At 42.8% G+C, this 15,864-nt stretch overlaps 1 protein-coding gene across 1 annotated transcript in view; it reads left to right on the top strand.

The window, feature by feature from the left end:
* The window catches only part of MICAL3 (microtubule associated monooxygenase, calponin and LIM domain containing 3), a 195,512-nt gene that overhangs the window by 115,683 nt on the left and 63,965 nt on the right, over window positions 1-15,864 (top strand). The window contains exons 23-24 of the mRNA XM_080812092.1: window positions 9,108-9,196; window positions 9,975-10,062. Coding sequence (XP_080668218.1) covers window positions 9,108-9,196; window positions 9,975-10,062 — 177 coding nt within the window. The remainder of the gene's footprint in view (window positions 1-9,107; window positions 9,197-9,974; window positions 10,063-15,864) is intronic.

Below are 15,864 nucleotides of genomic sequence, written 5' to 3'. Positions count from 1 at the left end.
CCCCATCCTCTTGGGTTTTTACAGAGGTTTCATTGCAGTCATGTTTGACTAAATTATTGGGCATTGTTTGATTCAAACTCCAGTCCTCTCCCCTGGAGAGTTGGGGGTACCCTCTAATCCCACGGTTTGTCCTTCTGGCAACCAACCCCTGCCCTTGGGTGAGGTCTAAAATTCACCTTAATTATTACAACAAAAGATGCCTTTATCTAGGAAATTTCAAGTATTTGGAACTGAGTCAGGAACTGTGGACCTTGACCAAATGTATATGAGAAATATATTTGGTTTTCTGATACGTGTGTCTTATAAATTACAATATTGTACATCCATTACTACGTTGGTAGGTAATTTTTGACAGAGGAGATAGTAAGATGGTGTCACATAGGAGAGGGAGTCACCTATGAGTCACCTCAGTCATCCAGGCTCTGCTAATAATGGATAAATAGGTAGCTCTGTCAGAAGTAGCAATAAAGGAGCCAAAGTCATGAACCGAGAAAAGCTAACTCTTTCCATGATGGTACCTGCCTTTTGTAACATTAGTAAAAAGCACCACCCTGTGAGGGAAGAGTTCAGACGGTTATCTAAATAGCAAAAGTATATCCTTAGGTATCAGATTTTCTCTGGCACCATTCCCACACACATGCTCTTTCGGTAATGCCTTTGACCTCCAAGGATAGGGATTGGCAGGTGGAGCCCACCAGTGTCTTTTAACTGTCCTTAATGCTCAGGTTATTTTAGTTAGCCTTTTACTGAAGTCTGTCTAGAAAGAAGATTCTTTAAGGTCCAGCCAATAGATCCCCAAGTATTTTTGCCCATTGATTGTGTACTCATCTCTGCCACATTATCTTGAGGATGTAGACAAAAGGTAAAATGTTCCTCAAGGAGCTTACATTCTGATGGACAGGGACACATGGAGCAACAACAGATGATAAAGAGTATATAATTAAGGGCTCAGAGACAAAATACAGATTATAACTTTGCAGAAGTTCAAAGGAGGAAGAAATCAATGAAGCTTCCCAGTTTTTAGGAATGACTGAACTGACCTTAGGCTAGACTCTGAGAGATAATAAGTAAATATAAAATGTCTTGGTGGAGGAAGAGAGGGCATGCCAGGCAAGAGAATGACGGAATGACAGGAGCTCAGATGGGAATGAGCGTGACATTGGGAGCAGACGAGGCAGGCCAGGCTGGTCGAGTGCATTGTTCACACTGGCGGGGAGGACAACAGATCTAAACCAATTCCCCAAATTCTAACCCCAGCCCCTCCACAAAGGACAGGTGAACTAGAGAAAAGGATGGAATTTTAGGGATCCTGAAATTTTAGTCTGTTCTTTATCCACATTACTGTGTGACTCAGAAATCTAACTGAAGGGCCTCAGATAAGAAAAAGACGGGGAAGTCATAGGTCATTTATAGGAGAAAAGAAGTAACCCAGGCACTGTGGTGGGCCCTCTAACACATACCATGTCCTTCCATCCTCTCAACAACCCTATAGAGTATCACAACAACCCTATACAGTAACTAGTTACATTATTGCAATTTTACAAATCCAGAAAGCAAATTCAGAGAAGTCATAAGTTCCTTGTTGAAGTTCACACAAAACTAGTAAGTGCTGGTTTGCACTAAATGACCTCTGGGATCCCTCCAGGTCAGATGTTCTGGAATTAGTGACTCGGTGCCTGTGTCAGCTCCACACTGGCAAATTGAGAATCGTACACTTCAGAGAAATATCCATGTTCTACCCTTGTCCCTGATTAGTCTTCCCTTCAGCTCTTTTAAAAGGATGCAGTCTGCCCTAAAACTAAGCTCCTCCTTCTTTTGCCAAATACTAGCTTATTTCCAACTGCTGCCAAGTCTTAAGACAAGGACTCTAAATCAGACAGTGTATCAGGTCTTAAACTTTCATCTCAAGGAGAGAAAACCCACTATCTGCTAAGGTGGTCTGTGAAGGGCCAGCATCGGTAGTGACAAGCCTGAAACAGTCCACTGCTCTCTGTCTCTTCGAGTATCAACCGCCCTGATCACCCTCCGCATCTTCCACCGGGACTACCGGGCTCCCTGCCTCCACCATTGCCTGCTACGGTCTGCTTCCACAAAGCAACTGAGGGATCTTAAAAGATGTAAATCAGATCTTTCCAGCCTCCTGCTTTATTTATACCCTTACCATCTGCTGCGGTCCAAATAGAATCTGCTCAGGCTGAGAGCTTTGCTTGTCTACCCCAGCCTACATTTCCTCTCTGCTGCCAGCTATCCCCTAGCTCACTCTACTCCTGCCACGTTGGTTTCTTTCCATTTCATAAACCTGATTAGGCTGCTGCTACCTTGGGACTTTGCTCTAGCTGTCTCTTCTCCTGGAATGCACTTCCCCCTAATCTTCACAGGGTGGGCTTCTTGTCCTTCACAGCTTTGCTTACATAGTCCCTCCCCAGGGAGGCATTTGCAGACCTCCCCATCTGTGGTACTCATCACTACCTGGTGCTTATTTACACATTTTCAGCTCTTCTGAGCAGAGACTAGTCTTTCTTCTTGACTGGAACATTCTTGGTGTTTAGATTAGTACCTGTCCTATAATGGCATTCAGTGAGCTGTTGAATGAATGAGTCATGGTCCATTATGCCTTAATCTCGCCCTTTAGCCATTTGTTTCCTCTAATTTCTTTTTCCAGTCACGCCCATATTTAATTACCAAGATTTAATTTATTTAGACCATCTAAAATCAATGGCTTGGCAGAATCAACCATAATTTGTGGTTAGTTTATAACATTAGCGTGGCTGTATTCACTGATTGAGACAGACATCATAGAGGAGTGACTAAATGTACAGACTTTGGAGCCAGGCTTCCTAGGTTCAAATCTTCTGTGAGGTTCACAGAGTGGGGGCACTTCGGGCAGGTTGCTTAACCCTTCTGTGCCTCACCTAGAAAAAGGTGGAGAGTAACAATATCTACCTTATTGTGTTCTGAGAACTAAATGTGTTGACAGATGTTACAATAGTTATGATAGTATCTGGCACATGGTAAATGTTAGGTAAAAATTAGCTCTTTTTGTTATTAATCAAAGAAGCAAAAAGTACCATCAAATGAGCTTCAGAAGGGGTTTGAGGAGATATTGAGTACCTGCAACACATATTATGATTTCTCATTTACTTATCTCATCTGATGAGTATTATCTTCATATTCTACATGAAGAGACATGTTTCAAAATGCTAAATAGTTCACATGGCTATTGAGTGGTTGAGACAGCATTTAAACTGAGATCTGACTTCAGTGCTCATGTTCCTTCCATCACATGATACTGCATTTTTAGAGAAAACAATTTTCTGGACTTTTTCCTGAAAATTACCTTTTGGTTAGGTTTGGGACTTGTTTTGAAACCTAAACGTCTTTTCTTTATTAATTTAGGATACTCTAGCAGAATTCAGTGAGGACTCCCTAGAGTTTAGCCTATTGAGTTGTATTTTAAAACCTAGGATTCTGGGGCACCTGGGTGGTTCAGTCATTGGACGTCTGCCTTCGGCTCATGATCTTCGGATCATGATCCCAGGGTCCTAGAATCGAGCCCTGCATTGGGCTCCCTGCTCCGCGGGATGCCTGCTTCTCCCTCTCACACTCCACCTGCTTGTGTTCCCTCTCTTGTTGTGTCTCTCTCTGTCAAATAATAAATAAAACCTTTAAAAAAATAAAATAAAATAAAACCTAGGATTCTACTTCAGTAGAAGAAAGCAAACTAATGCAGGAAAAAAAAATAAAAGAAAGGAATGAAAGTAACTATAACTGTAGTTTTCTGATACTATAATAAAACAAGACTATGCCACCCAGGCACTCCAGGAGCATTCTTTAAAAAGAATAAGGTACAGGTGCCTAGGTGGCTCAGTCAATTGAGCATCTGCCTTCAGCTAAGGTCTTGACCCCAGAGTCCCCGGATTAAATCCCTCATCGGGCTCCCTGCTCGTCAGGGAGTTTGCTTCTCCCTCTGCCCCTCGCCCTGATTATGTTCTCTCTCTCACGCTCTGTCTCTCTCTCAAATAAGTAAAATTTTAAAAAGAAAGACAAAACAGACAAAAAAGTAGTATATGATCCAAGCACTAATAAATTCTGTCTTGCCTTTATTACATTTTATCTTATCCAAATTTCACAAAAGTGAGGGGTGCCTGGGTGGCTCAGTCAGTTAAGCATCTGCTTTAGGCTTAGGTCATGATCCCAGTGTCCTGGGATCATGCCCAGCATCAGGCTTCCTGCTCAGTGGAGAACCTGCTTTTCCTTCTCCTTCTGCCACTCTCCTTACTTATGCTCTCTCTCTCTCTCTAATAAATAAATAAAATCTTTCTTAAAAATTCACAAAAGTGAAATGGTTTATTACAGATTGTAAAAGAGATTTTGTCTAAGCTGAAAAAAATAACCCATAATTCAACTCCCCTTGTAGAGAAATCAGCAGTGAGACTGATGGTCCTTTGGCTGTCAGTGTTCCTGACAAGAGAAGTGGTGTCTCTGAGTTCTGGTTATGTGCCAAGAGCTAATAGGAAATTCTATTTCAGAAAACATGCTATATAATGAATATTATTTGAAATTATGAAATCCATAAACTACATTTTTCTAAAATATTTAATCAGTGTTGGGAGGCAGGGTATAGGTTAAAGAAGACAGAAGTCAGTTACTTTGAAGGAAAAGAGGAAAGATACAGTAATCAGAGCACCAGCTCTGAAAAAGAAAGGCCATCTCACCTTTATTTCTTTTGACTTTTATGTCCTCCCCCTTTTTTCCCTAGATTTATTGAGATATAGTTGACACATAACAGTATTTAAGTCTAAGGTGTGTTGATTTATACTTTTATAAACTATAAAATTATTACCATCATAGTATTAGGTACCATCTGCGTTGTATCACATAGTTCCTAATTCTTTTTTGTGGTGAGAATCTTTTCTTTTTTAAAAGATTTATTTGGGGACGCCTGGGTGGCTCAGTGGATTAAAAGATTTATTTGTTTGTTTTGTTTATTTATTTATTTATTTATTGAGAGAGAGCAAGCAAATGAGCATGCATGTACACACATGTGCCTACGGGTCAGTGGGGGAGGGAGAGAGAGAATCTCAAGCAGACACCCCCACTCCCTCCTAACCCCCCCACCACCGTGCTCCTCTGAGCACAGAGCCCAGCACAGGGCTCGATCTAACCCTGTGATCGCAACCCAAGCCAAAACCAAGAGTCAGATGCCCAAGTGACTGAGCCATTCACGTGCCCCCTATGGTGAGAACTTTTAAGGTCCGTTTTCTTAGCAACATTCAAGCATATAATACCGTATGATTAACTATAACCACCATGCTGTGCATTAGATCCCCGAGCTTATTAATATTATAACTGAAAGTTTGTACCCTTTGACCAGTATCTCATCATGTTCCCCACCCCTTAACCCCTGGCAACCTCCATTCTGCTCTCTGTTTCTCTGAGTTTGTCTTCTTTAGATTCCACATTTAAGTGAGGTCACACAGTGTTTGTCTTTCACTATCTGACTTCACTTAGCATCGTGCCTTCAAAGTCCATCCAAGTTATTAAAAGGATTTCCTTCTTTGTCATAGCTGGGTAATATTCTCTTGTGTCCATGTACCACATCTTTGTTATCCATTCATTCATTGACAGACACTTAAGTTTATTTCCATATTTTGGCCATTGTAATGCTGTAATGAACATTGGAGTACAGATAGCTCTACAAGATTCTGATTTTCAGTTTCTTTGAGTATCTACCCAGAAGTAGATTTCTTTTGACTTTTATGTCCTTCCCCTTTTCTCATTTATTGAGGAACCTCCGTACTGCTGTCCATAAGGGCCGCACCAATTTACATTCCCACCAGAAGTTCGTGAGGATTCCCTTTTCTCCACACCTTCACCAACACTTAACTCTTCTCTTTTTAATGATGGCCATTATTACTGGTGTGAGGGGATATCCTGTGGTTTTGATTTGCATTTCCCTAATGAGTAGTAATGTTGAGCACCTTTTCATCTACCTGTTGGACATTTGCAAGCCTTTTTTGGAAAACTATCTCTTCAATTCTGCCCATTTTTTAAAATCAGGTTGTTAGTTTTTTTGTTGTTGAGTTATATGAGTTCTTTATATATTTGGATATTAACCCCTTGTTAGATATATGATTTGAATTTTCTCTCATTCTGTAAGGAAAAATACTGCCTTTTCATTTTGTTGATTGTTTCCTTAACTGTGCAGAAGCTTTTTACTTTGATGTAGTCCCACTTGTAGAGATTTTACTTCTATTGCTTGTGCTTTTGCTGTCATATCTAAGAAATCACTCCTGAGACCAGTGTCAAGTTGCTTTTCCCCTGTTTTCTTGTGGTTTTGTGGTTTCAGGCCTTACATTTAGATCTTTAATCCATTTCAAGTTAGTTTTTGTGAGCGGTATGATATAGAGATCCACTTTCATTCTTCTGCATGTGGCTCTCCACATGCGGAAATGGTGTTCTATAAACACCATTTATAGAAGAGACCATCCTTGGCCCATCAAGTATGCTTGGCTCTCTTCTCAAACTGGGGTTTATTTCTGTTCGTTCCATTGGTCTGTGTGTCTATTTTTATGCCAATAAAAACGTATTGATTACTATAGCTTTGTGATAGAGTTTGAAATCAAGAAGTATGATGCCTCTGGCTTTGTTCTCAATATTGCCTTAGCTGTTGAGGGTCTTTTGTGGCTCCATACAAACTTTAAGACTTTTTTCTACCTCTGTGAAAAAATGCCATTGGAATTTTGATGGAAATTGCATTGAATCTCTAGATGGTTTGGGGGATTATGGACATTTTAACAATATTAATTCATCCAGTCCACAAACATGGATATTTTTCCATTTGTTTGTGTCTTCTTCAGTCTCTTTTATCAAGGTCTTGTAGTTTTCAGTGTGTTGATCTTTCACTTCCTTGATTACATTTATTCCTAAGTATTTTATTTTTTTGATGCTAGTGTGAAAGAGATTGTTCTCTTTACTTTTTCAGATATTTGGTTGTTAATGTGTAGAAACAATTGCTTTCTTTGTGTTGATTTTTTATCCTGCAATTTTACTGAGTTATTGATTAGTTCTGGTGGTATTTTGGTGGGCTCTAGGCTAAGATTTTCCACATACAAGATCATATCATCCTCAAACAAAGATAGTTTTATTCTTTCCTTTCTTATTTGGATGCCTTTTATTTCTTTCTCTTACATGATTACTCTGGCTAGGACTTCTAGTACTTTGTTGAATAGGAGTGGTGAGAGTGGGCATCCTTGTGTTCCAATCTGAGAGGAAAGGTTTTCAACCCCTCACCTTTGAGAATGATGTTGGCTGTGGGTTTGTTGTATATGGTCTTTATTGTACTGAGGTGTGTTACTTCTGTAACCCAGTCTGTTGAGTGTTTTTATCATGAAAGAGTGTTACATTTTGTCAAATGCTTTTTCTGCATCTGTTGAGATCACATGGTTTTTATCTTTCGTTCTGTTCATGTGGTATATCACGTTTACTTATCTGTGTATATTCAAACATCCTTGTATCCCAGGGATAAATCCCACTTTGTTGTGGTGAGTGATTGTTTTACTGTGCTGTCGAACTGGGTTTGCTAGTATTTTGTGGAGAATTTTTGCATCTGTGTTCATCAGGGATATTGGTCTGTGATTTTCTTGTCGTGTCCTTAACTATTGTGGTATCAGGGTAATGCTTGCATTGCAAAATAAGTTTGGGAGTATTCCTTCCTGTTTGATATTTTGGAAGAGTTTGAGAAAGATTGCTGTTAATTCTTCTTTAAATATTTGGTGGAATTCACCAGTGAAGCCATCTGGTCCTGAACTTTTCTGTTTGGGAAGGATTTTGATTACTGATTCACTCTCCTTACTCAGTATTGATCTATTCATATTTTCTCTGTCTTCATGATTCTGTCTTGGTGTGTTATATGTTTTTAGAACTCTGTTCATTTCTTATAGGTTATCCAGCTTGTTGGTGTATAATTATACATAGTAGCTTCTCACAATCCTTTGTATTTCTGTGGTATCAGTTGTAACGCCTCCTCTTTCATTGCTGATTTTACTTTTTTGAGTCTTATGTTTTTCTGAATTAGTATAGTAAAGTCTTGTGAATTTTGTTTATCTTTTCAAAAAGCCAGCCCTTAGTTTCCATTGATCTTTTTTACTGATTTTCTGGTTAGGTTCTCTTATTTTAACTTTGAGAACAGGAAAGTTCATTTGTCAAAGGAGTACCCTCTGCAAATGAAAAGGATAAATGGGATTACTTCTGTTTCAACAGTTTCTATAATAGGGTCTATCCTTTAATTTTCACAAGCCTTGGCTCTTTAAAGTGGGAGTAAGGAAAGAGCCAGGAAAAAAATGACCCTTTGTGACTGACTCCCACTACCGGTGTCATGGGAAAAGCCAAGATCATTGTTTTTCAAACTTTGGACCACACCTGCAAAAGAAAATGCATGTTCCATTAGGGCTCAGTAAACACATATAGACACAACTAAAAGCTGTTGGGACTAATACTTAACTCTGATTAGGCTGCTGTGCACTTTAATGCATGTTACTGCTTCATTCTATTCGTAGTCCATCACAGGATTGTTCGCTTTGGTTTGGTATTGTTTTTTAATGCTGGTTGTGACCCACTACGGGGTCATAAGGCTAGCTTGTGGATGGTTGCAGCAGAAGGGGTCCTGTCAGAGCCAGTGCTCCGTGCTGTCCCACCCCCTGCAGCCTTCACGCCTCCACCCTGCGCTTATGTTCATTCTTGGTTTCCCCAGAAATGCTACTCCCAGCTTTCCATGTGACCACATCTTTGTTCTGCACACACTGCCACTTTGTTCACTGGCCCTGCCGTGCAAGCTTCACATCTTTGCTCTGGACGCTGATTGGGTGATAGCTCAATGGCCTTCACATATCCAAAAGAAATCCCCTCCCCCTTCAGGCAAAGGGGAGAGGAGGGCTGAAATCAAACTTTATAGGGAGGGTTTGGCCTCCCTGGGCAAGAAGCCTGGGCAGCGGTGACAGTGCCCTGTGACTAGAGGAGATAGACAGGAGTGTGCTGAGACCAAGGAGTCAAGTTCAGAATTAAGAGTCTCGCTCACTTCCTTTTCCCCTGCGTCTTGCTGCCTACAGGTAAATTCTACTGCAAACCACACTACTGTTATCGACTCTCCGGCTCTGCACAGAGGAAGAGACCGGCAGTGGCTCCTCTCTCTGGAAAGGTAATGGTGATTCATCTGTAGGTGGGGGAGAAGCAGCAGGTGCATTTTAGCATGGTGACAGGTGAGGGTGTGGTTAGCCAGGCCTGCGAAATGGCCAGTAACTTGCCTTTCTTGTGAATGGAAAGGGCCTGAGAGACGGTCACAGTCCAATTGGGGAGGAAACCCACTTTTCAAGTATAATCTTGATACTGCATTTCACTAAGGTAATGTTCCATCCACCACCTGAGTCGGATTTATTTGAGAGACTGTGTTAGACCCTCCTGTTTACTCTATATAAAGGAAGACTTCAGTCATTGTAAAAAGCATCCTTCTGAGAGAAGGACACCTGCAAAGGAACTTGGCTCTAAATAATCTGCTCTGCTTGTCAATTCCTTTCACTTTCTTTATTCTGTGAATTACTTATCTAAGTTCCTTTTTCCTTCTTACTTTTTTTTACCGAGAGTAGCTCCTCTACTTGTCATTGTCCAAGTGAACCGGGTATTCCCTTCATGACAAGGTGTTCCCTTGTCAGCATGTAGGCTTACTAACCCATCCTGGAGGGGCTTTTGTTGACTGCAGAAGGACCTGTGGGGAAGGGAAACTTATTCCAAGATGGACCTAGATTTTGACTCCTGGTGATCTCTCCATGAATTATGTCCTGGGTTTTTAAAGAAAGACTGTGAGAAATATGGTCTGGATTGACTGGTGAGAGCAGCGAACTAGCCAGACAGGGGCCATTGTCTTCTGAGATTTGAGTGCTTTGGTCAGTCACTCTTCTTCTTCTCGTGGACTTTCCTAGGAGACCAGAGAAGCCCTGCAGGATGGCCCCACTGTGGACACAAGTGGACGGGCCAGCGCCATCGCCAGCCCTGCTGAGAGAACTCCAGGTAGCCTCACTTCCTTGTTTGGCTGGGTGGTGCGTCACTCTCTCGGCCTCTGTGACAAGGCCAAGGGGATGAGCCAGCACCTCCAAAGCAACATTTCTTCGATTGGGCATCAAGTGGCCCAAAACCCTTTGGACTCCTTTTTCATGTGCCAGCTGCTTGCATTCGGAGTCCCCTTTCTCTATGGCCTGTCGGAGGTGCTGGTACAAATCAGAGGGGAGTTTCACTTGCAGGCCGTGAGCCAGTAGGGGCGCCATCTGGTAAGCGGGATCACCTGAACTTCAGGAATGTCTGTTCACCACCTCAAAGTATTGTTGCCGGGGCTTGGGAGGCTGCCCACACCTCTAAGACACAATGAGGTGGTCGGTCCAGGCCCTGCCCAGATAGACAGGAATTCAGAACAGGCTGCTTGCCAGAGTCTTGGGGCCTCCTTGTTTTGGACTTCTTGGACAGCATGGAATTGTAATAAGGCCACGTGATCTGGATTTATGTTCACCTAAACTTGAAATTCTTGCATCCTATCCCCTATTTGGGTATCTACATAAGCTGACACTGTACTTCTATTTGATGTGTAACCACTATAGGCCATGCCCTGTCCTAATCACTTTGGGGCATTGAACTTGTAATGAGGACCAAACCCTAATTTGTTCAATTTCCACTAATCATTTCCTTGTGTCAGAAAGTGAATGACACTATCCCTACCTCTGAAAACGTTTATTCTGGTTTTCAGTTCATGGGCTCATGGACATTAGGCTTATTGTGAAGAATTGTAGTTTTTCCCTTAAAATTGCCTCTCTCTGCTCCATGTCAAGCCAGCCCATGAGATGTGTCCCCAGTTCCACAAACTGCTGGATGGTCCCAGTAGCCCCAGTGAAGCCACAGACTGTATACAATCCAGGGTCATTGTGTAGGTGAGAGAGGAAGTCAGTGGGCCATGTTTCTGCTTCTCACACTTTCTCTGTCTTTCACAGCAGATAGAGCTCAGGCAGCCATTTACAAACTCATGAAAATTACCATATAAAAACTAAAGATCATCCCAATTTCTAATGCTAGAAACTGTGGAGCAGGAGTTGGCAGTGAAATTTCCATAATGGGAAAAGAGAATGATCCACTCCACTTTCAAATGACAGGTTTTCAGAGTTGCTTTCCTCCCCGTGCTTAAGAATTAGAGAAAGGGAGAATGTGCCCAGGGAGGGCAGTGATTTGGCGGCTAAGACCCAGCAAACCCCAGCTGAGCTAGGTGAATTCGGCTTCTGCTCCTGTGTGTGCCCTTATTAAAATCCGGGGAAGCTTCTTAAGGGCCCTGCGATTTGGACCAACATCTTGTAGCAATGTTTAAGCCGCAAATGACTTTGAAATGTATAGCTTCAAAACCCTTTACAGTCTGTCTTTCCCATGAAATGCTGGCAGCCTTTTGCAGTTGACACTCTCAGAGCACCAGGGGGAAGTACTGGTAGCGAAGACAGAGTCTTCAACTGTGCGGTCTAGAATGTGCATTTGACCAGGTGAGAATACCCCCTCATCAGTCTGGGCCCTGTTCCAGCAGAGATGGATTTCCCAAGGAACTTGGCTACTCAGTAAAACAACTCAGAGAAATGAAACTTTCCTTTTGGGTATCAAGTACAGAACATTCTTTTAAAAACATCTAAACACAATGAAGTTCAGGTTGTTTCTGAGCAAGCCAAGTTTTTTCACTTTCCCATGTGGCTCAGTTTGCCATTCTTACTGTCTAGTTTGAAAGCGTAACGCATTTAAAGTTACTGTAGAGAAGGAGAATATTCTACAAAGCAAGGAGAGAAGATAAGAGTCTGACAATGTCATTAAAGACTCAACCAAGAAATAATCAAGTCCCTGAGGACGTCTCAGCCCCTATGGTTCATGATTCTGAAGGTGACTTGCCTGTTCTAGCACAAGGGGTTCAAGTTTTGCATCCCAAAGGAAACCCTGCTTGAACCCCTAACGTGAATGAGGCAGGCACTGTCCCCCCACTTGAAGGCAGCTGAGGGCTAATGGGGTTCCGTTCGTATCTGCCTCTGGGGACTTGGGCTTTTGGAAATGACAGTGCTGAGTCTGAACGTGCTCCAAAGCCCCAGCACTTCCCCTATAAGGTATCTAATTCTTGCTAGCCTTTATAGAAAAGGAACAGAACTATGGGTGGTATTTTATAGTTGGCATGAAGTAGATTTCTTTTTTTCTTTTGATAGGGATGTCTTCCTCTAAATCCCACACTAAAGCTTTGACTGGTTTGGAATTTCCTTTTGAAAAGCTTCAGAAAAACTCAGGTATTTCAGGGTTTCAGAATATGTGTCCTTGATAAGTCATTAACCCAGATCCATGGTACATCTCCTCTCCTATACTATAGACAAGAAGAAGCTGCAAATGAATGAACTTGATTTCACTGTGTATAGATAGGCCATCCTCCTAGACCCATATCCCCCAGAAGGCAGAGCTGGAAAAGCTATGGCCATAGCTGGCACTTAAGCCTACTGTGCATTATCTCTGGGCCACCTCTGTATTTGTGGCAATGCCCTCTTTTCCTTTATGTGCTTGTCCCCTTTTGCCAAAATTACTGCTGTTGCCAAAAAATCCCAAACAACTCACAAGTTGAAAGAACCTATTCCAGCCTGCTTTGCAGTGTTGTCTCTCTCTGGTAACCTAATCTGTAACTCCTGCTAATTTAGTGTTCGGAGGAGGACATGGTTTACAGTACTGTTGTTTATAATGCGCTTTTAATATAAAAACCCTCCTTTCTGTTCCCCAAATATGTAAATGCTTCGTTTCCAAGCTTCTTTTACTTAACTGCTATAGATTAGTGGACCTGGCACAGATTTTCTACCCTGGCCTCCTGGTACCTACCCTGGCTTTAAGAAAAGTTGGGAAAACAACAGGTAGAGAAAGAAAAATCCCAAATTATATATTTTCTCCTTGGACATAAGACCCTCAATTGCAGGTTTTTTGGATCCATTCTTTGTTTAAAAGAATCCCCTTTACATTTCATATAGAGGATAATAAAAAATGAAACGTAAAGGTTATGGGGAATCATAAGGGAAGAGAAGAAAGCTTTTCTTGTAGTACAGGTAACAAAGTGGGATGGAAAGGACGGTCTTAACTTTAAAAGCTGCCTAACAATTAAGAAGAGGTAAGCACCTGCTCCCTGCCCCTAGACAACCCTTGCATGATCACTATTAAGTTCTATAGTTTGGGTGCTAAATGGACCAGAATAGCCATGCGATACAAGGAATGCCATGTAATCCTGGGGTTCCTGCCTGTCAGGATGAAGTTAGGGAGTCTCACTGCTTCCCAAGCCCTCTTCCCTTATAGGCATTTCTGGAAAACCTCTTAGTAGAGCAAAGAGAATTGTGCAGTCCAGCTTAACTCCCCAGCCCTCCCCCAAGAGTCATAGTTTGATGGTAATGTGTAAATATTTATACATATACACATGTATATTTATATAGGTATAATTTCATACATACAAGTAGATATTTATCTATCGTGTCCTAAATAATTATAACCATAATAATGAAGCTGTTTCTGAAGCTGCTTTTTCCTGGGTTCTGGAAACCAAGGGAGCTTTTACAATGGGGAACCATGCCACTGGCCTGGCTTAGAGTCAGGTCAGGGTTTGGAGGGAACAGAGCAGGCCAGCACACGTGTGGAGGTGGAGACTTTGGGGGCAGGGCATGGGTATCTCAGAAAATGAGCAGTACCCAGCCCCAACCTCAGAAAGTTGACTCACGAGCAGACTAGGAAAGCAGGGGTTCTGTTGCTCGTGGACTACCACAGAGAGGCAGATCCCCTCCCACTCCCGTTTTGCTTCCAGGCTTCTCTATCAGTTCCCCTGGCTTAGTTACTGCAGCTTCCTTCTGTCTCTTGGTGTTTGGTGTGTCTCTGTAGGGCAGTGGATCGTTCTTAGTCCCTCCTAAATGGGCCTCAGCATGGCCTGGAAGTCCTGCCCAGCAGATTAAGGGCTTCCCTTTTTCCTGGGCCATTCAGCTTGGGGTGGAGGTCAGGGTAGAGGTGGGGGATGGCAGCCAGCCAGGTTCCCACGGCCATGGTACAAAGACGCCATAGCGAGGGAGGATGCACTGTGCCAAGGAACACATCACCTGTCTGTTTCTGACCTTCCCTACAGCCTTTACTTTTGCCCTTGCTTTTAATCTGTGCTGTGAGTTTTTGGTGTGTTTCTTTGTGAGTTTTTTAATTTAATTGTGTAACTTTGTTTTTGCCGTTACTGTGAAACTAAGGTGTTGTGCTTTTAATTTTTTTTTAACAAATGTTACCATTCTTATTTAAGAGAATAAATTCCAAACAATCTTCAGGTTTCTGAGTTTTTCTTTTCCTTCCCTTTCTCCTGTTTGGAGGGTGGGAAAGGGGTTAGCTTAGGCAGGTCTCAAGAGTGGGCCTGAAGGCCATTATGCCTAAGGACTGTCACTTCTGAGGTAGAGTCAGGAGAGAGTGTGGATGTAGTAAAATGGGGAAATGGGGTGTTTACACCTAAAATACAGATGGTTGTTAACAGAAGGGCCTCTGTCCATGGGGGTTGGCGTGGTGGAAGACATTTTGTTCTGTAGCAGCTGCAGATAGAAGAGACCAAAAAGGCATCACCTGTGCCCCACAGCCAGTCAGGCAGTGTGAGGGACTTGAGGGCTAGAGCAGGTGGAGGGATAGAAATTCACGCGGAGCCCATGTCTGCCATGGGGACACGGAGCCAGAAGCCTGCCTTTCCTGTTCCTGCCTCTGGCAGGCCACTCAGGGAACTGGGAGCAGTTATGTGTCTCTCCTCTGCTTTGAGGCTTTTGCCTAAGGCACAGTGACCTCACTCCTGGTGACACTGAAGGTTCTTGTTCTGTTCTCTCCAGCTGATGTCCCTCTCATGCTGTCTCTACTGTCACCTGCACGCTGAGCTAGGATATCCAGTTCTGCTTGGCCACTCACCCTCAAGCCAGGAGAGATGAGCCTGTTGCCTTCTCTCACACACTGCTGTAACCTTAGCAGTGGTGGCTTCTTGTGTCGTGTTGGCACGCTGGCCACAGTGGCACAGCCCAGCTTTGGTGCCACATTGGGCCAAAAGAGGGCACCTGGTGGGGGAGCACTCAGCACCAACTCTGCTTCCACTGACTCTAGGAAATTGGGTATCTGTTGTTAAAAAGGCCTGCGGAGCCTCCTCTACTGAGAAGCAGCCCACTTAGGACTCCGGGTTCTCAGGCTTACCCACAGAATAGAGAAACAGAGTGCTGGGTTCTCTTGGCATCTAGATTATCAGACTCTCCCGTCAGGGAGGGTCTGTATCCTTCCATAGCTTCCAGTTCTGTCAGACCACTGTTTGTACCATTTTAATCCTCAGAGCATTGCTGCAACAGAGAATTTGAGCCCTCGTTCCCACCCCCCACCCAAGTCTATAGTCTTTTGCTCCCCTTTGTCTGAAATAAGTCTGTCAGCATCCTGGTGCCTACAAAAGGCTAAGAGAAAAAGAACTGGGATATGGGGGATGCAATAAGCGACAGTGTATAATTGACTAAGAATCGATAAGGCTAGATCTACATATATAATTGAAGAATTTTAGACCTTTGCTGCTGTTGTCTGACCCATGCCCCAGTAATAAAGGGGAGGAAAGCCAAGATTGTTTAGAACGGTATACTGAAGCATCTAACAGGAAGGCAGTGACAGTGAACGTGATTCTGTGCCACCCATTGGGAAGACCCTGGACGAGTCCCTTTGGGTCCCAGTTTCTTTCTGAAACTTCTTAAAATCCATCCCCTCGCTTCTCTTTTATAAATTCCCTGGAGTTGTCCCTAATTGAGATAC

The sequence above is a fragment of the Martes martes genome (assembly GCF_963455335.1).
Source record: "Martes martes genome assembly, chromosome: 8".
Lineage (NCBI taxonomy): Eukaryota > Metazoa > Chordata > Mammalia > Carnivora > Mustelidae > Martes > Martes martes.
This window is presented reverse-complemented; position numbering and strand designations above follow the sequence as displayed.